The sequence below is a fragment of the Ranitomeya imitator genome, chromosome 3, assembly GCF_032444005.1.
Source record: "Ranitomeya imitator isolate aRanImi1 chromosome 3, aRanImi1.pri, whole genome shotgun sequence".
Taxonomy (NCBI): domain Eukaryota; kingdom Metazoa; phylum Chordata; class Amphibia; order Anura; family Dendrobatidae; genus Ranitomeya; species Ranitomeya imitator.
Window position 1 is genome coordinate 667663110 of NC_091284.1, and position 12272 is coordinate 667675381.

Here is a 12272-nt window from a genome sequence, read left to right on the forward strand (position 1 = left end):
GAGAAGTCAACAATGAAACATAGTTTTCTTTTTTAGAACAGTCCGGAGAGCGAAGCAGAAAAAGAAAAGAGTAAGAGAGAACGAGATCAAGATAATGAACAGAAGATAGAGAGAGTGAAAGACAGAGACCATGATCAAGAGATGGAGTCTGCAGACAGTCGCCGCCGATCACTAAAACAGGTCTCACAGAAGGAGAAAGTGAGTTATATTTAGTGGACAACGCAGACAAATATACACAATGAGAAGTACAAAAAGAAAAGACTTATCTTTAATCTGCCTTATAAATAGAGCTAGGTCATCTAGAATAACTTTGAACTAGGTCTTATCAAAAATGTCCTACAGTTTTATGCTTACGGCTTCTCTGCAGACACATACAGTCATGAGAAAAACCTCATCAGTTCAACCTCTTCTGCTTCCATGGTTTTACTTATAAGGACATTTCTTTAATAAACATCTGGCTTAAGAATGTCTTCAGAATTAGATACATACAAGCCGATATGAACAGTTACACAATATAACATACAGTTTCACTTTTTTACAAAAACTAGGCAAAAATGCAGAAGCAGTGTGAAAAATTACACCCCACAAATGAATCTCCTGTAGAACCGCCTTTATTTAACAGCAATAACTTGCAGTAATCGTTTTCTATATGAATTTATCAGTCTCTCACATTATACTGGAGGATTTATGGCCCGTTCTTATGTACAATGTTGTTCATTGAGGTCTGTGGCATTCATTTATGGACAGCTCTCTTACGGAGATTGTCCACTACTGGACAACCGGGGATTCCTTCACTCTGAACGTTGTGTCCCCCGGTGATCTTGTGACATTATGACAGAGCGGCCACTGATGGGCTGCAGACTACACACTTCCATCAAATGAATCCTGGGTATTTAACCCATTTACCCCCAAGGGTGGTTTGCACGTTAATGATTGGGCCAATTGTTACAATTCTGACCACTGTCCCGTTATGAGGTTATAACTCTGGAACGCTTCAACGGATCCCAGCGATTCTGACATTGTTTTCTCATGACATATTGTACTTCATGATAGTGGTAACATTTCTTTCATATGACTTGCATTTATTTGTGAAAAAAATGAAATTTGGCAAAACTTTTGAAAATTTCGCAATTTTCCAACTTTGAATTTTCATGCCCTTAAATCACATAGCAATACATGGAGCCGCACGCTCCGCTCTGGAGGGCCGGTGCCAGAGCTTGGTTTTAACCTGCGACACTCGGCCATATCTCGCTGTAATTTTACTCCGGCCTTTTTCTTCTGGTCAGTACGATTACAGCGATACCTCATTTATATCATTTTTTTATGTTTTGGCGCTTTTATACAATAAAAACTTTTATATAAAAAATAATTATTTTTGCATCGCTTTATTCTGAGAGCTATAACTTCTTTATTTTTTTGCTGATGGAGCTATATATGGTGGCTTGTTTTTTGCGGAACAAGATGACGTTTTCAGCAGTACCACTTAGGCTACGTTCACATTTGCGTTGTTGGGCGCAGCGTCGGCGACGCAACCCACAACGCATATACACACAATGCGTTTTGTGACGCATGCGTTGTCATAAAATAGTATTATTCATACCACTGATCAGAGCCGCCAGTGTTTCTCGCGCTGTCATGCAGATGACAGCGCAAGAAGCACCTTGTGTTTGGGGGCTAGACCCAAACAGTAAAACGGACTTCCTGGTGACGTCCGTGTTTGGGGTCCATGTTTACTGTTCAGGATCACCCATCTCTATCCACAACCTCAGACTTGTTTTGGATAATTTGATCCTAAACTTGGATAGAGAGAGAAGTCACTTTTTTTTTATCTTCTGTGGTCCACTCGGTGCTCAAAAAAATCATACATAGACAATAATGGTTTTGAGTTCTGTCTGTGGAAAACACCGATAGAACTCGTACGAGAGTTAAAGACAACTAAATGAGACCTTCAAGAGCATGAAATACACCCAAGCTCCATCATTACAACAGAAGTGTATGTATTTATGCTAACAGGTCATTTTGCGCACACGGGTCTGAACGGGTCTGACATATACCCGCAATAGACATTCTTCTTTCTTAGCCCTTTTACTTATGTGTCTGCATTTCCAAGTATTGTGTCCAGTTACTTAATGTCGCCCATCTTTCTGTTTTTCATTACTGTCTATGTTTCAGACAGGCTGGGACACATCAGAGAGCGAGCTCAGTGAAGGAGAATTGGAGAAGAAGCGACGATGTTTACTCCAGCAGCTGGATGACGATCAGTAGATAGATTTGGCTGTCACATTGGAGGGCTGTTTTTATGATCATGTTTTGAGCTGGTCGGTTTGGTTCTGTATACGTGTGCACTCGTTAGAGGTCTTGTATAAAAGATAGTCCAGACTATAAACAGAGACTTGCCCTTGGCCACCAATCAGAAGCTTTCTGTAATGTGTAAAATGAGAAGCGGAAAGGTGATCGATTGCCATAAGTAATGTTGCTGTTCATCAGTTCTACTAACTTTTAGACAAAATGCCCAATGTCAGTTGTCCAGGAGTAGAAGAACATGGCCAGCTTCACATTAGAGACAGCTCCAGTCACGTTGTTGGGTTCTTTTTGTAGTTCATCTTAGTCCCGTCGAATTTAATCCAGATGAGCTGCAATTTCACACAAAGCTCCTGGACAAGAGCTAATGATATTGTTCCTGGAAAAAAAAAAATCAGACCCTTTTGTTTTTCTAATCCCAGATAACAATTTTAATTCTGTTTTCCAAATCATTATCAGCAAGTGTGAGGGTATGTGCACACGTCATGATTTTCTAGCAGAAATTTCCTGACAAAAACCAGACATTTCTACCAGAAATCCGCATGCGTTTTTGGTGCGTTTTTTCCCCAAATGCATAGAATAGCGGGAAAAACGCAGAAAATCTGCAAAATTAATGAACATGCTGCTTTTTTACCGCAATGCATTTTTTTTTGGTGGAAAAAAACGCATCGTGCACAAAAATTGCAGAATGCATTCTAAATGATAGGATGCATATGTCTGCAGTTTGTAATGCCTTTTTATCGCGAAAAAAACCTGAACGTGTGCACATAGCCTGAGGGTTTTACACAACGTCATTGTCACTGTACAGTGCCCAATAAGGACCAGGCAGACAGTATGTTGTATAGTGGAAAATGTTTATTAAAAAAGCCAAAGAAATCACATTCCATTGCAGTGTTTTCCATGGTAAGGAGCAATATGGGTGAGCAGTGTATATCCAAGGCCCAACTGACTGCCTTGCGGATCTGGGAATGGAAGCTAGATGCCTGAACATCAGAGACCCTCCACCACTCAATATGTACAAGTAGTGTTCAAACACATGAGATAATCACAAAATCTTGATACTAGTTTTGATTTCCTTGCATTGGGAACATTGCACACGGTTTTCCAATTCAAAACTGGAAGAGAAATGTTTATAGTGTTTAACGACTTTACGGAAAATAACAAAAATGAACATTGGGCTGTTCTAACAAATAGCAGTGTCTGCATTTGTCTTTACCAACTCACAACATATATAATTTTTTTATGATGATTTAGCATTCTTGTAAATCACTAATATTTAGTTGTATACCCAGTTTGTTTTAGAAATGCTTCACACCTATGCTGCATAAAGCCAACCAACTTCTGTCACCTGTTATTCCAGGCCAGGATGCTCGGACTACATCCCACAATTTTTTGGCATTACCTCCGAAGCAGAATTTTTACTGTCACCCCACAAGTGTCCTATCAGATTAAGGTCCAGGGATTGGGCTGGCCATCCCATAACCTCATTTTTGTTGGACTGGAACAAAAATGTTGCTCATTTACTGGTGTGGTTAGGGTCGTTGTGAAACACCCATTTCAAGGGCATAGCCTCTACAGTGAAACAAGGCAACATGACCTCTTCAAGTATTTTAATATATGAAAACTGGTCCATGATCCCTGGTATGCGGTAAATTGGTCCGGCACCATAGTAAGAGAAACATAACCATATGATGCTTGCACCACCATGCTTCACTGTCTTCAGAGTGTACTGTGGCCTGAGTGCAGAGTTTGGGGGTCGTCTGATGAACTGTCTGCGGCCCTTGGACCCAAAATGAACAATTTTACTTTCATCAGTCCACAAAATGTTTCTCCATTTCACTTTAGGCCAGTTGATGTGTTATTTGGCAAATTGTATCCGCTTCAGTACATGTCATTTTTTTTGTTTGTTTTTTAACAGTGGGACATTGCAGGGACTTCTTGCTAAGAGATAAGCTTCACAATGTCACAGTACTCACAGGTAACTTGAGACTGTCTTTTATCATTCTGGAGCTGATCATTGGCTGAGCCTTTGCCATTCTGGCTATTCTTCCATCCTTTCGAATGATAGTCTTCCATTTTCTTCCATGTTTCTCTGGTTTGGCTTTCCATTTTAAGGCATTGAGCAGCCGATCATTGTCTGCACTTCTTTATAAGTTTTACCCTCTCCAATCAACTTTTTAACCCCTTCATGACCGGGGGATTTTTCGTTTTTCCGTGTTCGTTTTTCGCTCCCCTCCTTCCCAGAGCCATAACTTTTTTATTTTTCCGTCAATTTGGCCATGTGAGGGCTTATTTTTTGCGGGACGAGTTGTACTTTTGAACGACATCATTGGTTTTAGCATGTCGTGTACTAGAAAACGGGAAAAAAATTCCAAGTGCGGTGAAATTGCAAAAAAAGTGCAATCCCACATTGGTTTTTTGTTTGGCTTTTTTGCTAGGTTCACTAAATGCTAAAAATGACCTGCCATTATGATTCTCCAGGTCAGTACGAGTTCATAGACACCTAACATGACTAGGTTATTTTTTATCTAAGTGGTGAAAAAAAATTCCAAACTTTGCTAAAAAAAAAAAAAAAATTGCGCCATTTTCCGATACTCGTAGCGTCTCCATTTTTCATGATCTGGGGTCGGTTGAGGGCTTATTTTTTGCGTGCCGAGATGACATTTTTAATGATAGCATTTCGGTGCAGATACGTTCTTTTGATCACCCGTTATTGCATTTTAATGCAATGTCGCGGCGACCAAAAAAACGTAATTCTGGCGTTTCGAATTTTTTTCCCGCTACGCTGTTTAGCGATCAGGTTAATACTTTTTTTTAATTGATAGATCGGGCGATTCTGAGCGCGGCGATACCAAATATGCGTAGATTTGATATTTTTTTTTATTGATTTATTTTGATTGGGGCAAAAGGGGGGTGATTTAAACTTTTGTGTTTTTTTTATTTTTTTCACATTTTTTTAAACTTTTTTTTTTTTACTTTTGCCATACTTCAATATCCTCCATGGGAGGCTAGAAGCTGGCACAACTCGATCGGCTCTGCTACATAGCAGTGATCTGCTGATCGCTGCTATGTAGCAGAAATGGAGGTGTGCTGTGAGCGCCGACCACAGGGTGGCGCTCACAGCCACCGGCGATCAGTAACCATAGAGGTCTCTGGATCCTCTATGGTTACAATATACAAGCATCGCCGACCCCCGATCATGTGACGGGGGTCGGCGATGACGTCATTTCCGGCCGCCCGGCCGGAAGCGGTAGTTAAATGCCGCTGTCTGCGTTTGACAGCGGCATTTAACTAGTTAATAGGTGCGGGCAGATCGCGATTCTGCCCGTGCCTATTACGGGCACATGTCAGCTGCTCAAAACAGCTGACATGTCCCGGCTTTGATGCGGGCTCACCGCGGAGCCCTGCATCAAAGCAGGGGAGCCGGCATCGGACGGTATAGTACGTCCGATGCCGGTAAGGGGTTAATCAAGTTAAGCTGTCCTTCTGAACAATGTCTCAAACGACCAATATTTCTCTGGCTTTTTACAGCATTCCCTGGCTTCACCCTTATATAAGGACCACCTGATTCACACCTGTTTCTTCACAGAATGATTGACCTCACTAGTTGAACGCCCCTTTGCTATTATTTTGAACACATCCCCTTTGAATTATTCTAATACACAAACTGAAAAACATGCAGATCCTGAATGCGGAGTCTGTTGGTTTTCTTAGAATCTACGGCACCAACTGGTAAATTGTTTGACACATGGCAATACAATTTATGCCAAAAACAGTGATTAATCTGGTTAGTCATACTGGACTGCTGTTATTTCGAACATTACTGTATGAGTGGAGATGCCAAAGGGACCACAAAGGGCCTGAAGTAAACGTAGACCAAAGTCACTAGAAATAAGGTAATTTAAGAAAGAAGATGAAATCCATGAGGATTGCTGGTAATTAACCCCTTCATGACCTTGGGATTTTCCATGTTCTTTTTTCGCTCCCCTCCTTCCCAGAGCCATAACTTTTTTATTTTTCCGTCAATATGGCCATGTGAGGGCTTATTTTTTGTGAAACAAGTTGTACTTTTGAAAGACATCATTGGTTTTAGCATGTCGTGTACTAGTGCGGTGAAATTGCAAAAAAAAGTGCAATCCCATACTTGTATTTTGTTTGGCTTTTTTGCTAGGTTCACTAAATGCTAAAACTGACCTGCCATTGTGATTCTCCAGGTCATTCCGAGTTCATAGACACCTAACATGTCTAGGTTATTTTTTATCTAAGTGGTGAAAAAAATTCCAAACTTTTGCTTAAAAAAAAAAAATTGCACCATTTTCCGATACCCGTAGCGTCTCCATTTTTCATGATCTAAGGTTGGGTGAGGGCTTATTTTTTGCGTGCCAAGCTGGCGTTTTTAATGATACCATTTTGGTGCAGATACGATCTTTTGATCCCCCGTTATTGCATTTTAATGCAATGTCGCGGCAACAAAAAAATAATTAATTCTGGCGCTTCAGATTTTTTTTTCTCGCTACGCCGTTTAGCGATCAGGTTAATGTTTTTTTTATTGCTAGATCGGGTGATTCTGAACGCGGCGATACCAAATATGTGTAGGTTTGATTTTTTTTTTTTTATTGATTTATTTTGAATGGGGCGAAAGGGGGGTGATTTAAAATTATTTTTTTTTCACTTTTTTTTTTTTTTTACTTTTGCCATGCTTCAATAGCCTCCATAGGAGGCTAGAAGCAGGCACAACTGTATCTCCTCTGTTACATAGCAGCGATCATCAGATCGCTGCTATGTAGCTGAATTGCAGGTGTGCTATGAGCGCCGACCACAGGGTGGCGCTCACAGCAGGCCGGCATCAGTAACCATAGAGGTGTCAAGGACCTCTATGGTTACCATTCTGATGCATTGCTGACACCCGATAATGTGACGGGGGTCAGCGATGCGCTCATTTCCGTCCGGAAGCGCCGGTTAAATGCCGCTGTCAAACGCAGACTGCGGCATTTAACTAGTTTATAGCGGCGTGTGAATTGAGTCGCTATTGTGAGCACATGTCAGCTGTTCCAAACATGTCCCGGCCGCAGCCCTGCATCAAAGAGGGGGATCTGACCTCGGACATACTATCCCGTCCAAGGTCAGAAAGGGGTTTTAAAAAGTGGGAATCCGAACTCTGAAAGGCTTCCAGAGTCAATAAGATATCCCAATAGTCCTGATCAAACCAGATGGAGTAGAAAACCCTCCTGAAAATGGGAGGGAGACCCACAACAAGGAGAAAAGTAGCATGATGACCCCTTTATAAAGGGATGATGCTACCCTTGGAAGAAAAAAAAAAGACTGCATAAAAATGCAAAACACCGTTCCTGATGAAGAAGAAATCTGCATGAGAATACAGCCAACTAAGAGATCATACGAGTGAGGGCAAATATCACCAAAAGGGAACCCTTGACTAAGGAAGCTTGTCAGAGTCCTTGCTGAACAGCTGGAAAGGAGAATGTAGAGCCCTCAAAGAATAAAGGTGAGGTGTCAAGATTCCAGAAGAGAGTGGTAGGATGGCACACAGGGGACATCGCTCAAGGAATTCTGGACCCGCATGCAGAAGACAAAGGGCCTGAAGAATTGTCTAAAAAGGCAGAAACCTATGCCCTAAAAGGGAAATAAGGTTGGAAAATGACAAGATCTGGAAACAAAAATTTAAGGGAACCGACATCCAGAAGTCGTAAGCATGATTCAGAGAACCAATTTAGAAAAGATCATTACAATTTTGAACTTTGGCTTTCGCAGCCACTAAGGATGGGCTGAATTGAAGAACATAAGGTTTTTGGAAGCAGAAGTAAAAGCCACGGAGCACCATTGATCAAATGGACTGGGTCAGTATATCAGGCTTGGTAAGGTCACACTGTTGCTATAAGCAGCACTGAGAAACACTCCAACTGGCCCTCAGAGTAAGAGGCGGAAGGAGAAGGGAGAGGTAAAAAACCAGAAAAGAGAAGACTGCTAAAGTAGTGACTAGATTCTGCACTGCCAATGACTGCAGGCTCGAAGATGGCTGATAACCTTTGTTTCTTGAAATCAAGAAAAGACTCAAAGGCTGAAGACTACTGAACGGTCCTTGAGTACAAGGATGGGCTATAGACGAGATAGGAAAAAGGACGATCACAGTTCAAGGGACTGAGCCTATACCTACGACCAGAGATGTTGTGAGGGCAATGCTCCCCAACATGAGGATTTAGTATAGGACATTAGCCTTTCTCCACTTTATTATCTTTGGTAAGATCCAAACCAAGAACCCCAGTGCTTCAAGGAAACAGTGCTAACCACTGAACCACCATGCCTTATGGAATAAGGGCTATTCTAGAAAACAGAGAGGGAGTAGAACAACCAAAGGAGATTCCTGCATGTTCGGGAGGGAAAAGTGACCCTGAAGAGTACACCAACCCATTTTTCAAAGGTTGTGGAGGGTAATGAACATGGAATTGGCATCGAAAGCAGAACCCGTCTTACTCAAGATCCTTATGAAAAGAATATGACCTCTGCATGGAACTTGGACACTTCTCAGATAGGGCAGCAATGAAGGTAAAAATGCCCTTGTGGTAACTATGGAAGGTGTTACAAGTCTCATGGGAGGTCGACAAATCTGTCGGTGAGAAAAAGGATCTCTTGTATGGCCTGGCAATAAAAAGTCAATGTACATACCACTGAGGTCATTAGTAGCTGTCTTCGCTCGGACGGCACGGCTACCAAGGACAGGATTCTATATGAAACCTTCAGACTTGTAACATCTATAGATCCAGACTAGATCAGGTAGAGCCAACATTGTTCAGGAGTAGTGCCCATTAGAACTGTTGAATGAGGATCTCATGCAGCTTAACAATATGAAAATGTGGCAAAAAAGTAAATAGTTCAGTTACCTCAGAGAATTCCCGGGAAAGAATCTGTAGGTTGTGTACCATGCATGTACCACTTCCCAGGCATTGATCAGGCTAATTAATCTCTCTAGGCGGACGTCCATTTTTCCTTAGAGGGGAAGACTGAAATAGGAAACAAAACTCCCTTTGAGGAGGTACTCGATGTGAAGGGCAGAGCCATTTGCCAATGTTCTCTACTGTAAGCTGATGGACACCTTAGGAGAATTAAGAAAGGGATCAAAAAGGTCTGTGAATGTCTGTATGGTTGAGACTGATCTATGGTCTTTAGGGTTCTAAGAGATTTCACCCAAATACAAGATTAAGGGTTTAGATCTTAAGTGGGAAGGTTGGAAAATGACTTCTTGAAGGCTTATTGGCTTACAGAAACAGAGCGCCAACTAGCAATACAGTCATTGCTCTGGCTGCCAGGCATGGAGAGTTAAGAGAAGCATTATAGAGAAAACACAAGGTTGGCGTCCAGTAAGAGAAGAGAAAGTCCTCTAATATGAAAGTATCAGTCAAGCTATGGTATAACTGACTGGATTGAATAGAGGAATGCCTAGATGGCCCAACAGCCACAAACAAACAAAAAAAGGTCTATTGGACCACAGATAAACAATTCATGGAACGAGGACCTTCTTCAAGTTTTGGAGGGACACCCACCTGCTGGGTTGTGCCCTTTTTTTTTGGGGGGGGGGGGGAGAGGGCAGTCATGGCAGCCCCTATGTTTAAAAAGCCCCCCTCTAGCAGCAACCAATTTACCAAATAGAAAACACATATGTGGTAATGTCTGAGTAATCAGGCGGGTCCCTGGGGGCTTTGTCTGCCAATTGCTCTGGAGTATAATTTAAAAGGGTTGCGTGGATGTAATCCGCGCTGAAAAAAATGCAGGTCCAGATGTGCTTATGAAAAGGTAGAAAGTGGTTTAATCAATGCGTTTCAATGTCCAATTGACTTCATCAGGAAATTACCATATACATATGATGAAGAAGTCATTTGGACTTTGAAACACGTCGATTAAACCACTTTCTACCTTTTTACAAAAAGGTCTGAAATCTACTGGAAAAGGACGCTGCAACCATTCTGGAGCTCGAGAGGATTGCAGCGGAAGAAACTCCCAGCAGACTAATGCAAGAATGCGGTTTAACAATGATAAATGTAAGGTTATACACATGGGAAAAAGGAATCAATGTCACCATTACACACTGAACGGGAAACCACTGGGTACATCTGACATGGAGAAGGACTTGGGTATCCTAGTTAATGATAAACTTACCTGGAGCAGCCAGTGCCAGGCAGCAGCTGCCAAGGCAAACAGGATCATGGGGTGCATTAAAAGAGGTCTGGATAGACATGATGAGAGCATTATACTGCCTCTGTACAAATCCCTAGTTAGACCGCACATGGAGTTCTGTGTCCAGTTTTGGGCACCGGTGCTTAAGAAGGATATAATGGAACTAGAGCAAGTACAAAGGAGGGCAACTAAATTAATAAAGGGGATGGGGGAACTACAATACCCAGAGAGATTAGCAAAATTAGGATTATTTAGTTTAGAAAAAAAGTCGACTAAGGGGTGATCTAATAACCATGTATAAGTATATAAGGGGACCTTACAAATATCTCTCTGAGGAACTGTTTATACCAAGGAAGATGACGGGCACAAGGGGGCATTCTCTGCGTCTGGAGGAGAGAAGGTTCTTCCACCAACATAGAAGAGGATTCTTTACTGTTAGGGCAGTGAGAATCTGGAATTGCTTGCCTGAGGAGGTGGTGATGGCGAACTCAGTCAAGGGGTTCAAGAGAGGCCTGGATGTCTTCCTGGGGGGTAACAATATTGTATCTTACAGTTGTTAGGTTCTTTAGAAGAACATAGATCTGGGGATTTATTATGATGGAATATAGGCTGAACTGGATGGACAAATGTCTTTTTTTTTTGGCTTTGCTTACTATGTTATGTTAAAGAAGCTCACAGATGGCAACAATCATGTGGTCTGATTTTGCCCAAAATTGTACATACAAGTGTTAGGAACAGGTAAATTTAGTCTTGTCCATTTTTCTTTGTTATTTCTATTTTCAAAGGACTGCATTTATGATGACAGGTCAACTTCTTTTTGTTGAATGTGTTTGGACATACTAATAAAATATTCTAATATAAAGTTGATATAAAGTTGATACGTAATCCATTAACTTTTTTTGTAATAAATTTTTTTTAAAGGTACCAATATTGTTAACCACAACCATTATTAATTGCTTAATGGATGTGTGTCTGCTTATCGGCACAACTTAAAGCTGCAGTACAGTGATTAGCCACCAGGGGGTAGTGTGTGCCAACAAACTGTAGCTAATCCTTCATAGAAAGTGAGAGTCTTAGAAATGTGTCTGCTGATGGAGAAGCCAAGTAATGTGCGTGTCCCACCATCCACAGCGCTCACTAGAAAGTGAAAGATCAAAATTGTTAATTTAGCTTTATTACAATTCATAAAAATCTGAAGTTCTGCTGAAAATCCCATCACCCTAACCTGCCCATGTTGTCACATCAGAAACATTATCCACCAGAAATGACCTTAAAATGTTTTCTATACCACAAATCTTTATGCGAAATAAAAATGTAATACATTCACAGACTATTTTAGACTCTTTCTTTGTGTATCAGGAAATTCACAGGTACATTAGCTGGAATAAGCTGTGAATAGATGCGCTACCTGCCATTTTAATCCTGTTTTTAAAAAGCCCAGTGGCCTGTGTGCAAATCTGAAGATTACCAATTTAGTTTTTTAATAAAGAAAAAAAATATTCCAATTTTTTTTTTTTAAATGCACTAACACAAAATGCGGATTTAATCAATGGGTCATTTTCTAACCACACATTCCCACTTAATAGAATCTATCACTTTAAAAGTGGTTGGCCAAGAGTTAACAATTAATGACCCATACATGGGATCGCTCATCAGTCTGACCCCCAGCATCAGGTGTATGGGGCAGAACTCCATTCATTGCTTAGAGGCTGCTGCACTTTTTCTTCCCGTCCTTTAAGCCACAATGCAGTCGCCATGTAAGAGCCACTTCACTATGTAAGAGC

At 41.2% G+C, this 12272-nt stretch overlaps 1 protein-coding gene across 3 annotated transcripts in view; it reads left to right on the forward strand.

Moving 5' to 3' along the window:
• PRPF40B (pre-mRNA processing factor 40 homolog B) overlaps window positions 1–3180 on the forward strand; it is a 176905-nt gene extending 173725 nt beyond the window's left edge. For all 3 annotated transcript variants that reach the window (XM_069758313.1, XM_069758314.1, XM_069758315.1), the window contains exons 26-27: window positions 37–198; window positions 2173–3180. In XM_069758313.1, the coding sequence (XP_069614414.1) occupies window positions 37–198; window positions 2173–2265 (255 nt within the window). In that variant the 3' untranslated portion in view covers window positions 2266–3180. The remainder of the gene's footprint in view (window positions 1–36; window positions 199–2172) is intronic.
• Window positions 3181–12272: the final 9092 nt, after the last annotated feature.